This window comes from Argentina silus (genome assembly GCF_951799395.1).
Source record: "Argentina silus genome assembly, chromosome: 1".
Taxonomy (NCBI): Eukaryota; Metazoa; Chordata; class Actinopteri; order Argentiniformes; family Argentinidae; genus Argentina; species Argentina silus.
Window position 1 is genome coordinate 8,559,219 of NC_139655.1, and position 14,057 is coordinate 8,573,275.

General features: G+C 39.5%; 1 protein-coding gene across 1 annotated transcript in view; it reads right to left on the bottom strand.

Annotated features, from left to right (window-relative positions):
* Nucleotides 1–14,057, bottom strand: part of LOC310810825 (cadherin-18) — a gene marked incomplete at both ends in the record, with an annotated part of 50,379 nt that overhangs the window by 21,152 nt on the left and 15,170 nt on the right. Inside the window, 3 exons of the mRNA XM_083678679.1 lie at nt 1,761–2,014; nt 2,245–2,432; nt 3,146–3,313. Coding sequence (XP_083534805.1) covers nt 1,761–2,014; nt 2,245–2,432; nt 3,146–3,313 — 610 coding nt within the window. The remainder of the gene's footprint in view (nt 1–1,760; nt 2,015–2,244; nt 2,433–3,145; nt 3,314–14,057) is intronic.

A 14,057-nucleotide genomic window follows, 5' to 3' on the forward strand; every position in this document is an offset into this window, starting at 1 on the left:
ACAGGGAAACACCTGACTGAGACCAGGGCCTCCTTTTCAGCAGGGCCCTGTTACAGAGAACAAACAAATCAAAGAAAGATACAATAACAGTTTATAAGAACACCTCAATGAAAGACACAGCACTACCCACATGTACAATCCTCCCAAAACAGATCCCTCACCAAAAAATATTATTATGGGATCTAGAGAAAAACATACATTTTGTTTTGTCCTCATTCAGTACCAGCTTAAGGTCAATAAGCGATTTTTGAATATAATCAAAACCATGCTGAAGGTCAAAAATAGCTGGTGAACTAAGGAGGCAAGACTAGACAACAGAATCATCAACATAAAGATGCAATTTACAATTGTTCAAGGACAAACTAACATTATTTATGTAGATGGTAAACAGCAGTGGACCTAGAATCGAACCTTGCAGAACATCTTTATTAACATTGAGAAAACAAGGCTGAACATCATCTACTGAAATACATTGAGTCCTATTCTGCAGGTAATTTTAAACCAATTACAGGCTGACCAAACCAATGGCAGATAACCTCTGTAATAGTAGGGCATGATCAACAGTATCGAAAGACTTAGAGAGGTCAATATAGAGGGCTGCACAATGCTGTTTCTTATCCAGAGAGATCACAATGTCATGTATAACTAATTAAGCAGACATCTGACTGGTGTGCATTTAAAAAGCAATTTATTGATAAAAAAAAAGGCTGCATTTGAGAATCGATCAGGGACAATATTTTAGCTAAACAAGAAAGCCTAGAAATTGGGCAGCAATTATTCAAATCACTGGGATAACCCCCCTTATAAAGAGGGAGTACATTGGCTGCCTTCCAAACTCTGGGAATGGAACTAGAGAGACTTGTCCTGTTAAAAATATGAGCCAGAGGTTCAGCTATTAGTAGGGCAGAGAGCTGCAGGAGATACGGATCAACCATGTCAACCCCGTAGACTGTTTAACATCAATCTTATACAACTCATCAAACACTTCCTTGGTAGAAACACAACGGATGGAGAATATCAGGTCATTGTTGGCCAAAGGGGCAGCTCTCAGGCTGAACAGGATACAGTACCTAACCAGGCTATAAGTCTGATCGGGGACATTTAAATGAGAGTTTCTTTCAAAAAGATAGTCTGCAGAGATAAAATGTTGGTAAAAGGCGTCTTTTTTTAACTGTAATGATGTGAGATTTGGATAAAACTTGTTGAGGTTGAAAGGGAGAGGAACTATTGTGTTTAACTGATTGATTTAACTGCTTTCCAAAATATTGTTGGATTACCACCAGAATCAGAGATAGTGTTTAAATAATAACTTCCTTTAGCCTTCTTAATCATGGCAGTACATGTATTTCTGAGCTGTCTGAAGCATATAGCCAATCAGTACCTAAATCAGTAGATCTAGCCTTAGCCCAAGCTAGCTTTCTTTCCTTAACTAATTCAGAGAGTTCAGGACGGATTGGCTGGAGTACCAAGGATTGGCTCTATCCTTGATTCTCAACCTTTTAACTGGAGCATGCTTATCTGCCACAGAAATAAACATAGAGGAAAAATATAGTAGATGAGTGTTACTGTAGCTTGGCATCAGGAATATAGGAAACACTGGGTAGATCACAGTGATAAAATTAATGTAGAAAACCTTGTGTATCGACATTGAGTTGTTAGAGATGCAGGTCGGGGGAGGGCCAGACTTTCGACACACAACAGCTGTGGAAAGAGATACATAAGGTCACCACTGAGAGATAACATGGGCTCCAACCTCTTACCTGACAGGACTGTTTCTGCTGTCGGGATCCCGGGCTGTTACAGCCCCAACCTCTGTGCCAATCTTAGTGTTTTCATAAATATCCATGATATAATAATCCATTGAGAAGACAGGGGGCTCGTCCACATCTCCCACAGTGATTTTAAGGGTGGCAGTGTCTTTGAATGGGCCACGGTAGGAAAAACGGGGGTCTAGGTGCGGATTCACTCCCTCAATTTCAAGAGTGTAGGTCTTCTTCCTCTCATAGTTCAGTGGCTATTCAAAGAACAAGGCAACAGTAAAATATACAGGATTAATCAAGGGACTAGATGCAGTCGGTGGAAATCTAAATATGCAAAGAACCATTCAAATGGTCATTGGTATTACAAAGTGATACTGAATAAGAGCAACAATAATGAGTCTTAAATGATATAAACCCTGTTTTGAGATGTCTTCAAAGGGCTGCATCATGTGCTCTATGTAAAAGACAATAATATTATTGTTACCTTTTTCAGGCTGATGACACCCTCTCTGGTGTCCCTGTCTGTAAAGATAGAGAACATGGCCGCCCCCTCTGAGTTGATGATGCTGTACTTGATCTCAGCATTGGAGCCAAGGTCCTTATCATTGGCTTTGATCTTCCCCACTGGTTTACCCACCTGCGCTGATTCAGGGACATACAGCTGGTAATTTTCTGTGGACGAACAGACCAATATACATTAAACAACAATATCCCTGGTTGGTGCCATATCTTTTGTTGATTGTCCTGTTGAAGGTATGGAACATAGCATTTAGAACAACATAGCATTTAAATGTCATTGGAAATATGTCAAGCCACGTAAATTGACATTTGATTCTGAAATGTGTTTGATGGCAGATAGATAGATTGGACATATGCAGATGCAATTATTGTAGAGCAATTTGACTGTTACGACAAGCATCCCTACGGAAAAAACTGCAAGCTATATTTATGAGGGAAAGATGGCGATGGAATCTTTTGAGACAACATGTCATATCAATACGTGATTAAATTGTTGCATGTATTATTAAAAGGGGAGATAACATAGAACATCATAATTGGTCTGATTTTTCTCAATTTATGCTTGTCTAAAGTCTTCTGCTAATTATCAAAAAATTAGCCTCGGAACACTATTAGCCTGATGAGTCGAACCATAATAAAGCAGAATCCACATGAGAGGGAAGTACATCATGGTCGTTTATAGATGAGAACTCTTCATATGTAATTAGCCCTCTAAAAATACCTTCAAATTGATATCTTGTCACGTGATGTCTGAAAATAATTGTATTCATCAAAGTAATTCAGCAGAAATATGCACAGAAATATGCACTGTGTCTTGAGCTTTTTCCAATGTCAAGTTCGTAAATGGAATAAAATCGTGTACATACTTTGTGGGAACTTGGGAGGGTTGTCGTTGACGTCCGTTAAGGTGATGTTGACAGTTGTGGAACCGGAAAGTCCTCCAACCTGCCCTGCCATATCTTTGGCTTGAATGAGAACAGAATAGTGTTCTCTTGCCTCCCGGTCCATGTTTGCTAAGGCAGTCCTGATGACACCTACAACAAAATAAAGGGTGTGAGCCTCTACACCAAAGCAGAATGATTACAAGACTAAAAAAAGGTGCTGTTAGCTAGGAGCCTGCTGAACTCCAATACAGAACAGGACTAACCCAATCCTAGTCTTGACTGGTAACTCCATAGCCCTGTGGATCACAGCCATTATGCTATTTTGAAGAAAGTACAAAATAGTATGCTGGTACCCCCCTCCACTACAGCCCACTCCAGTTCAACAAGGAGGGACATTTACAGGTCTGTTCTGGTACTGTAGCAAAGTGTTTCATAGTGTACACATTGGTTGATAAAGATTCAGTATAAAGATTGATGGTTAATCAGTAGGGCTAGATTATTTCTAAGAAATGCTCAAATAAATCAAATGGATGAGTTCTTTTTGACATACACTCTGTATTCAGAGAAGTAACAAACATTACATGTAAGAGAGGGCATCTGCACTGTCCTTTCACTGATAACAAACGACAGAAGAATGTCTTATTGTAGGAGGGTAGAATATTCTGAAGTTATGCTATTACTAGTCTAGTGTCTAGGAGAAACATTTTCTCAAGTACTCTGTGGAATAATCATACAGTTTGACAGTTATAAAAGACACACAACCTACAAATAGGCCCTAATATTTTCCCAGTCTTTCATTGCCAAGGTTAGCCTTTCTACACATTTCATTATATTTCAAATGACTATGCAACCTTCGTGGGACAGAGAATGAAACGTTCCAAGGCATCGATTCAATCATGTTTATCACTACCATAACACTGCCATGAACTTTCACTAGGGTAAAACATAGATATCTGGCTGCATCAATACATGCTAGGGTACAACGGTACATAGAGAAAATGGCAAGCATTATGGCAGTAGGTCATTTACATTTAAATAATTTATGCAGTTGCCGTGTGAGTTGAAACTATGATATATTATGAATATTGAAAAAAAAAATCATGTGTATGTGTAGCTGTGTTTACTTTGTGTGAGTGTGTGTATCTGTTGATATACTGTCTCACCCACTGAAACCACATCAAGGACCCTGATTTAACATCTGCTGTCTGTTACCTCAGTTCCTTACTCTCAATGTCTGTCATTCTCTCTCTTGTTAGTTTTTTTCTCCCAGAGGCTAAACCCTCAAGCAACTGGTGAACTTGTGTTCTTGTGAACTTATGACCTCTATGGCTGAAACAACAATATACAGAGAACAGCAGGGTCTGCTGTGATGTTAACACATTGATCAAGAAATGAAATCGACTTTTCTCCTGTGTCTGGAGATAAGTGTGTATTATTTGGTACCACAGCCGCTGATGATAAGGTTATAGAATAGATCGGTGGTCACATTGCATGATTTAATCTGTAAGAGGCCTTTGAAAAATATGTCAATCTCAGAGGGAGTCCGCTGGACATGAATTGTTTACTTCTAACAATATAGAGAACATTTGAGAGACAATCAGTCATTTCTCTGAAATAATGTATTATTTATTCTAGTTTTTCTCACTCATGCTTGAGGGTTAGACATGAAGTTGTTAGGGAGTAAAAATCCACAAAAAAGAAGAAAACACAAGTGTTGTACTAAAAGGTGAGTAGAAGTATTTGCAGTTTCCTCTGTTTCAATGTCACATTGACATCACATCAATGTACAGAGTGTACATGAGTGTGCACAAGAAACATGGAGCTCAAAGGTACACACAGTAGACAGGTGTCCCAGGTGTACTATTACATGCAGTATAATACAGTATAATGTATAGGATTCTTTACAGGGTCTATCTATATCAGTAGGACAGAACTACAACAATAATTCATTTATCTATCTACAGTATTTTCTGTACAAAAAACCCCAAACAGAAACATACAATATGTATTAAATTGATACTATATGCTTGAGAAGTCAATATGAAAACAGATTACTACAGTACATTTTCATTACTGGTCCTGCATTGTTCATTCATAATTAACTCTCTTGTATGCTAGGGTGATTCTAAGTAACAGGGTGAAGACACATTTAGATCCTATCAAGCCTTATAATTTCCTGTTTTGACAATAGAGGCACTAATGTATGTTTTCTGACAGACCATTTTTCTCTTTTTCTCTTCAGGATCTAATCCACTTGCCTTGGGCAGAATAATCATTAAAAGTGGGTCAAGAAGCGAGCCAGCCAACAGTATTAACATCCAGGGGATCTGAGGTTGCGCATCATCTGTCACACGGGACAAAGGATAGAGCAATCCTGTCTTTCTCTCTTTCTCTCCTGGCCAGGTGATCTACAAACCACCAACTGATAGCAGAGAGAAAGATGACATTAAACACACAATAGATATGTTGTGCTGGTCAATATCTTTGACTGCCAGGTGTAGAATGCAGAAAGAATTTGTCATGTGAATGCCACAGTATATAAAGGAGGTACACAGGCATGCACCTGTCTGTTCTATATGCCCTATTCCCTTTTTATTGCAAAACACAATCAATCCCTCGATGCCTTGTGAAGAATTCAAGATCATCTAAAATAATGTAACCTTTCAAAACGTAGTGCTGCATAGATGGGAAAGGTACACCTTGATTTAACCTCGGCCCAGCACTGGCGCGTGGATTAACCCTAACCTTTTCTATTCATTCATTTTACCAAAGCATCTCATGTTCATATTGCTCTGATATGTGATATTTCTAAACATATTCCATGAATGTATTGGTGGCTCTGCAGAGGTTATTGAAAGTTGCAAGATATTAACTGGAGCCCTAGCATTACTTAACCTGGAGTCCTAAAGAAACAGAGACCTTGGCAGACGGCCACACTTTCCATTAAAACAACACAAAGACGGATGATCTGACCTTTCAAGTCTCTTTTTCCCACTTTAGCCATGAAGGCGCATCACTCCTGAGCAATCACTCATTGAATATTGTTTAGGAACATTGAGCACACAAAGAAATATGAAATGTCTTGTGGCTAGGATATTTTGCACTTTTCCATTTACTTTTTTCCACAAATGAATTGTCAGCTTCTTCAGACGATTAGAAATCAGTCATGAACTCAATTGTTTTTTAAAGCCCACTAGACAAATAACAAACTCAACTCTGTAGCTATACTATGATCAACTATGTCTGTGACACAGCCTGTTAAACATGCATTGATGGGCTATTCACCATGAGTTTACGCCCCACAACATCCCTGTTCCTGAATGGTAAAGGGCTTTCAAGGGCTTATCCCACAAAGGGGACGGCCATGGTGTGCATACTCTCCAACATATGTCACCTCAAGGAGCTCAGGCTTAGTTGTCTAAGCATAATTCATGGTCCTGCAAGGTATCTTGACTCTTTGACAGAAACCCTCTCCTTGAGTCTCCTCCCTGACTTTCCTGAGTAGCAACATCCCTGATTGTCTGGGCTAGGTCTCAATGGAACGAGCCTGTTAATTTAGAAAATAATTGAGAAAGAACTGGCTTCCTTGAACCCAGGTCCATTTGACAGAGTGAGGTGGTTAGCCTTTCCCTCAACCCCCAGTCTATTAGACATGATACTATCGCACTATCCACCTCTTTGTCTGGCTGGAAACTTCTAAAAGAGGACAATCTCCTGGGTGAACAAAAAGGATTATGGAAGATTACCAAAGCTCTCTTCCTTCGCCTGGTAGCTTTGGTCCATAGAGTGTAGTTTTTGTATGGCTCTTTTTTAATATTATGACCAAGATCCTTGGGACAGACTAATGCACACTAGAGTCTGAAAACACTGGGCCAATATTTGTCTGACACACAATGGGTAGGTTTTATCAGTGCAAAATCTGCCTTTTGTCACATACAGAGGAACACATGTCTAGTGCTTCAGTACTCAAAATGGAGACCTGGTCGATGACGCACACAGTTTGCCTTTTTCTGAGATACCATTTCAGTACAGTAGTCCTTTACAGAGCCATGTGAAAGGGCTTCAACCATTAAAAATTGTTGTTCAGATGCTCACTTGCATCACTCCAAACACAATATAGACACAATATAGATTATGTTTGTTGATAAAGTGTTATTTGTGAAGATGTTTCCTACCTTATTCATTTAGCAGTAGACCTCCACTAATGAAGGTTATTAACAGTCGATCCTTAACTACATGTAAGTATGGTAGAGTGGGATGCTTGAACGGTAGGCCACCAATTGACTGACAAAGTGACAGCATTTAAGTTGATCCAACTGGGAGCAGAACTTAATCCATGCTCTGAGAGATCGAGGCTCGATCTGTGTCAGCTCCTTCAATTGAGTCAAACACTCCCAAATCCCAAATCAGCAGAGAAATTAGCCCACTTAAAATGCAAAGGGAAGCAGGGGGCAGGGGTTAGGGGGTCTGGGTCATCAGACACATAGACTCTTTGGGAACATCCTTTTTATCTCCTATGGTAAGTGATAGATACTCACTGGTGATGGGAGAGACAGGAGGTATGACCCAGCTATTGAACAGGATAAATTAAGTGATATTCCCGTTCCTCTGCTGAAACATTAAAGCTCTGAAAAGAGCCAGCTGGCAGTTTTGGGATTGGCAAACTGTGTAATCAAGTCAGTCCATTTCACTGACTATTTTATGAAAAATTAGAAATGTATATAATAAATATATAAGAGCTTTCTGAAGCTTAACTGAGACAAGACTGAAGTTCTCCTAATCGGGTCCAAGACCCTCCTCAACAAAGCCCAGGACTTCAGTATCACAATCGAGGGAGTAGAGGCTAATGCCTCATCCCTTGCCAGAAACCTGGGGGTTCTCCTCGACTCCACACTCTCACTTGAATCCCACATTAATAATATTCGAAAACTGTCATTCTTTCACTTGAAAAACATTGCCCGGATCAGACCATTCCTCTCCTTTCCAGTTGCAGAGATACTCACCCATGCTTTAATTTCCTCCTGCATAGACTACTGCAATGCACTTCTTTCTAGCCTCCCCTCCCACTTAGTCAACAGACTACAGCATGTCCAGAACTCTGCAGCTTCCTCACCTATACGTATCTGACCCAACTCTTTACACCCTACTACCCCCACTCTCTCCGGTCCTCAGATTCTGGTCTTCTCCTGGTCCCCAAAACCAAACTAAAGACCATGGGCCTTCTACTCTGCTACACTCCGCCTCTGGAATGCTCTGCCACCACAGTTAGAGCCTCTGACAGTCTAGACATTTTTAAGACCCGGCTTAAGATCCACCCTAGGCAGGCTTTTGATGTGTGACTTTGTATGTTGCCCATATTCTGTGCTGTCCCTATATGCTCCATGTTGTTGTCCCTATATGCTCCATGTTTTGATCAATTATTATTATTATTATTATTATTATTATTATACATTATACAGTATGTGAGAATTAGCTTTTCCTATCCGCAGTTCCTCCTCAAATGCATTTTCTATAGGGCTGTTGTAACAAGGAAGAACAGTGTATGCAGGAAAACGGTGTGACCTAAGGCATTCACTTTATATATATATATATATATATATATATATATAAATAAAACGCAGGAGAAGAAGACTCCTTACAGTATGTGTAAATAATATAATAAAACTAATATATGCCATTTAGCTGATGCTTTTACCCAAAGCGACTTACCCGTACAATGCAGTGAGTGCATACATTTTTCAGTATATATGGTCCCAGCGGGAATGATGTTATGTTATTGATTATGAAATGCAGCGAAAGAGAGAGAGAGAGAGAGAGAGAGAGAGAAAGAGAGAGAGAGAGAGAGAGAGAGAGAGAGAGAGAGAGAGAGAGAGAGGTATTTGCTTTGGATAGATATTGATAAATTGAACTGTTTGTGGCTGTAACCATGGATTTAGAATGTTTATTGTAGCTTTCAATCTCTGCCCCACTCCAAACAATAATGATGTGAAAAAATTACATTTGTGCTTTACTGATACTGTGATCTGTCCGTGAATGATAATGAAGTATGTTTGTTTTTCTTTTTGGAATTGATCTATTAGCCTAATGACCACAATCATCTCAGCCACAGAGAACAATTCTATTGTCCTACTGTATATAGTGTGTGTGTGTGTGTGTGTGTATATATATATATATATATATATATATATATATATATATATATATATACACAGTGGGGGAAATAATTATTTGATCCCCTGCTGAGTTTGTTAGTTTGCCCGATTACAAAGAAATGAGCGGTCTATAATTTTTATGGTACTTTTATTTTAACAAATAGAGACAGAATATCAACAAAAAAGAAAAAACACATTATATAAAGTTATAAATTAATTTGCACTTGATTGAAGGAAATAAGTATTTGATCCCCTACAAACCAGCAAGAATTCTGGCTCATACAGACCGGTTATATGCCCATGAGGCACACAGATTAGTCCTGTCACTTTAGGAAAAGTACTCCTAATCTCTGCTTGTTATGGGTATAAAAGACACCTGTCAATAGAATCAATCTCTTCCATTCCAACCTCTCCACCACCATGGGCAAGACCAAAGAACATTCAAAGGACATCAGGGTAAGAGTTGTAGACCTGCACAAGGCTGGAATGGGCTACAAGACCATCAGCAAGAAGCTTGGTGAGAAGGAGACAACTGTTGGTGCAATTATTAGAAAATGGAAGAAATACAAAATAACCATCAATCTCCCTCGGCCTGGAGCTCCATGCAAGATCTTGCCTCGTGGGGTAAGGATGATCATGAGAAGGGTGAGGGATCAGCCCAGAACTACACAGGAGGAGCTTGGTAATGATCTCAAGGCAGCTGGGACCACAGTCACCAAGAAAACCATTGGTAACACACTACACCGTAACGGATTGAAATCCTGCACTGCCCGCAAGGTCCCCCTGCTCAAGAAGGCACATGTACAGGCCCATCTGAAGTTTGCCAATGAACACCTAAATGATTCAGAGAAGGCTTGGGAGAAGGTGATGTGTTCAGATGAGACCAAAATTGAACTCTTTGGCATAAATTCGACTCTTCGTGTTTGGAGGGAGAGAAATGCTGAATGCTACAATCCCAAGAACACCATCCCCACCGTCAAACACGGAGGTGGAAACATTATGCTTTGGGGTTGTTTCTCTGCTAAGGGTACAGGACGACTTCACTGCATTGAGGGGCCAATGGACGGGGCCATGTACCATAAGATCTTGGACGAGAACCTCCTTCCCTCAGCCAGAGCACTGAGGATGGGTCGTGGATGGGTCTTCCAGCATGACAATGACCCAAAACATACAGCCAAGGCAACAAAGGAGTGGCTCAAGAAGAAGCACACTAAGGTCATGGAGTGGCCTAGCTAGTCTCCAGACCTTAATCCTATAGAAAATTTGTGGAGGGAGCTGAAGCTTCGAGTTGCCAAGCAAAAGCCTTGAAACCTTCAGGATTTGGAGAGGATCTGTAAAGAGGAGTGGACCAAAATCCCTCCTGAGATGTATGCAAACCTGGTGACCAACTATAAGAAACGTCTGACTTCTGTGCTTGCCAGCAAGGGTTTCAAGTCATGTTTTGCTTGGGGATCAAATACTTATTTCCTTCGATCAAATGCAAATGAATTTATAACTTTATATAATGTGTTTTTTCTGGACTTCTTTGTTGATATTCTGTCTCTATTTGTTAAAATAAAAGTACCATAAAAATCATAGACCGCTCATTTCTTTGTAATCGGGCAAACTAACAAAATCAGCAGGGGATCAAATAATTATTTCCCCCACTGTATATATACACATACACACTCACTGAGCACTTTATTGGGAACACCTGTACACCTTCTCATGGTAGAGGTGGTGTAATGGTGTGAGGAATGTTTTCTTGGCACACTTTGGGCCCGTTAATACCAATCAATCATCGCCTATCCAGTATTAGTAGTGTTCCTAATAAAGTGTAAAAAATATATACATACATATATACACTCATCGAACACTTTATTAGGAACACCAGTAATACTGGGTAGGGCCTCCCTTTGCTCTCAAAACAGCCTCAATTCTTTGTGGCATTGATTCCACAAGATGTTGGAAACACTCCTTTGAGATTCTGGTCCATGATGACATGATTGCATCGCGCAATTCCTGCAGATTTTTCAGTCTGCACTTTCAAGCTGTGAATCTCCCGTTCTACCACATCCCAAAGGTGTTCTATTGGATTTGGTGACTGGGAAGGCCACTGAAGAACACTGAACTCATTGTCATGTTCATGGAACCAGTTTGAGATGACTTTTGCTTTGTGACATGGTGCATTATCATGCTGGAAGTAGGCATTAGAAGATGGGTAAATTGTGGCCATGAAGGGATGCACATGGTCAGCAACAACACTCAAATAGGCTGTGGCATTCAAGAGATGATTGATTGGTATTAACGGGCCCAAAGCGTGCCAAGAAAACCCCACACCATTACACCACCACCACCATGAGAAGGTGTACAGGTGTTCCTAATAAAGTATACACACAGTATATATACGTAAGTCAAGATTGACTAAGTTGGTGAAAAGCACTTAAATTTTTCTTCTCTCTAGTAAATCGATCTATTCCTCCATCTCTTCAGGACAGCAAGATCATCTACATTTTTAATCCTTCTTGTTCCCTTGCTTGTCATCTCTGACATCCTTACAGATAGTGTTTGAATACAAATTACAACTCTTTAAGACCTAGGGTTTATATCCCATGAAGAATGGGAGCGATCTAAAAGTGTATTAATCTATCTTTTATTTTTTTATCTATCTTTTATTTTATTTATATAGGGAGATCTTACTAAGACTTGAGTCTCTTTTACAGAAGAACCCTGTAAGGTACATGGGGATTACAAAAAAGTACCTCATGAAAGATTAGCAATGTCTCAAGTACACATTAAATAGATAAGTGTGATATATGTGATATGTTTCATTTGAACACTTTCCCAGACTTAAGTTGTCCATGAAAATACAGACAAAATAAATGTTTCTACTACAGTATGTGAAGCAATATCAGTCAGGATGAAAATAATATATTCAAACATATCCCTGTTCAATTGAAGACAATATGTGGCTTGACATGCCATAACTGTGAGGGTAAGGTGGTGAAAGTCTTCTAAGAACACACAAACAGCGGTCAGACCAGTCTAACACAAGTTGTTGCAGCCATGCACTTGGTATCAGGTAGATACATGGGTGCCACATGACAGCTTGCTCTTAGTGACCAGAGTGATTTTTAAAATTATTTTCTAGTTATTATTTTTGCCAGGTATAAGCCACAAATTCGGGGAGCTTGCTCATTCATTATCCACATCATTACACATTGACTGCCCACTTTCGGTGTTGTTATCAACATCATAGTCCTTTACGCAGACACGCATACTGTAGCATACATACACACATGGGAGATATCATAAGGGTGCTCATTGAAAACAAGGTCTAAATAGACTGAGAGAAAAACTGTTGTGGCTTGAGTCGACATACTGGTGTGGGTATGTGTCTCTTCTTCGGAGGCTCGGTGCTCACCGTCTTTGATTCACATGTAATTGCGCATTGATCATGCAAATAACTATTATTGTCTTTCTATCTATGTGTGCAACCCATTACGGTTGAAATGGGTAAGCCATTAATAACTGTAAGTTCAGTTTCTAATCACCACAATGAGGGTAAAGCTAGGGTAAGGCTTTCGGGAGCAGTTGTTAATTGCACCTCAGGACGTGACTTGCAGATGTTGGCTATCAAAAAGTAGTCATGAAAATGCTTCCAGATTTTTTTCTGTGTGATTTTGAAATTGTAATAACGCTATTATGTTTAAACGGACATTTAGAAAAAGTAATGGAGGGAGGGAGGGAGGGATGGGTTTCACAATGGCAGAGTTATTTTATTATAAAGTGTCACATTGCGTCCGTGGACCTCCGGATGACTATTGTGTGTTAAAATCTTGTCTAGGGATCCCACATTGTTAACGTTCATTTATTTCAGAATCAGACTGAAATTGAGCATAATATTTCTCATACTCTTCATGTTTATCCATCTGAGCTGGGTATTTGTACACTCAATTAACTTGGATACTGTTTTTTTATTTGTTTTTCTTTGCGCTCGCTCGGTTAAACAATTAATCAAGCTTGCAGGTCCTAATATAAACACACAATTTAGGTACACAGCAAAACATTATACAGGCTCATACAATACAGGCTCATAATAATGCATTATATATTTTGTCTCCAAATAAAATGATCACAGATTTGGATCAATTCCATAGATTAGAAACATTCTGTATTTACTGCCTTTATCTCCTATTGTCTGCAAAATCTTACTGTATATGTATATATCTAAGAGTACAATACATACTTATGACTTACGAGAAACTTGGGCAAGCCTCTCAATAAAGTTATAAACAGTAATACGAAGAGTTTCACATAATTTGTAGCAGCAATATTTGTTTTTTTCCTACGGTCATGACTAAGAGGATTTCAGAGGAGAGAGCAGTTTCAGATGAAGCTGTTGTGTTCTGTGTTTCTGTTATACTGCATATGGTTTGTTGACTATTTTCTCTGTATCGCTTTTGAGGATTTGCGTAAAATTTAAGAAAGTCCTTCAGGGATCCTTCAAGAACTTCTGTGTAGGCCCCAGGGTCCCAACACTATGTTTATCTCCTCTGTAGGGCATTTTCTCTGATCAGGGCAAGGGTTGTTACAAAGTCTACCTCAAAACAACAGGCCTTTTGATCTACCTAGTTTTACATGAGAGAGTGGATTTGGCTGCAGCAGTAGCATGGGAGTCAGATGCATGTAGAAAGGAGGATGTCTTGGCAAGCTAATGTGCTCCTGAACAGATGCAAAGTGTTTACTACAGCAGTGTGAGG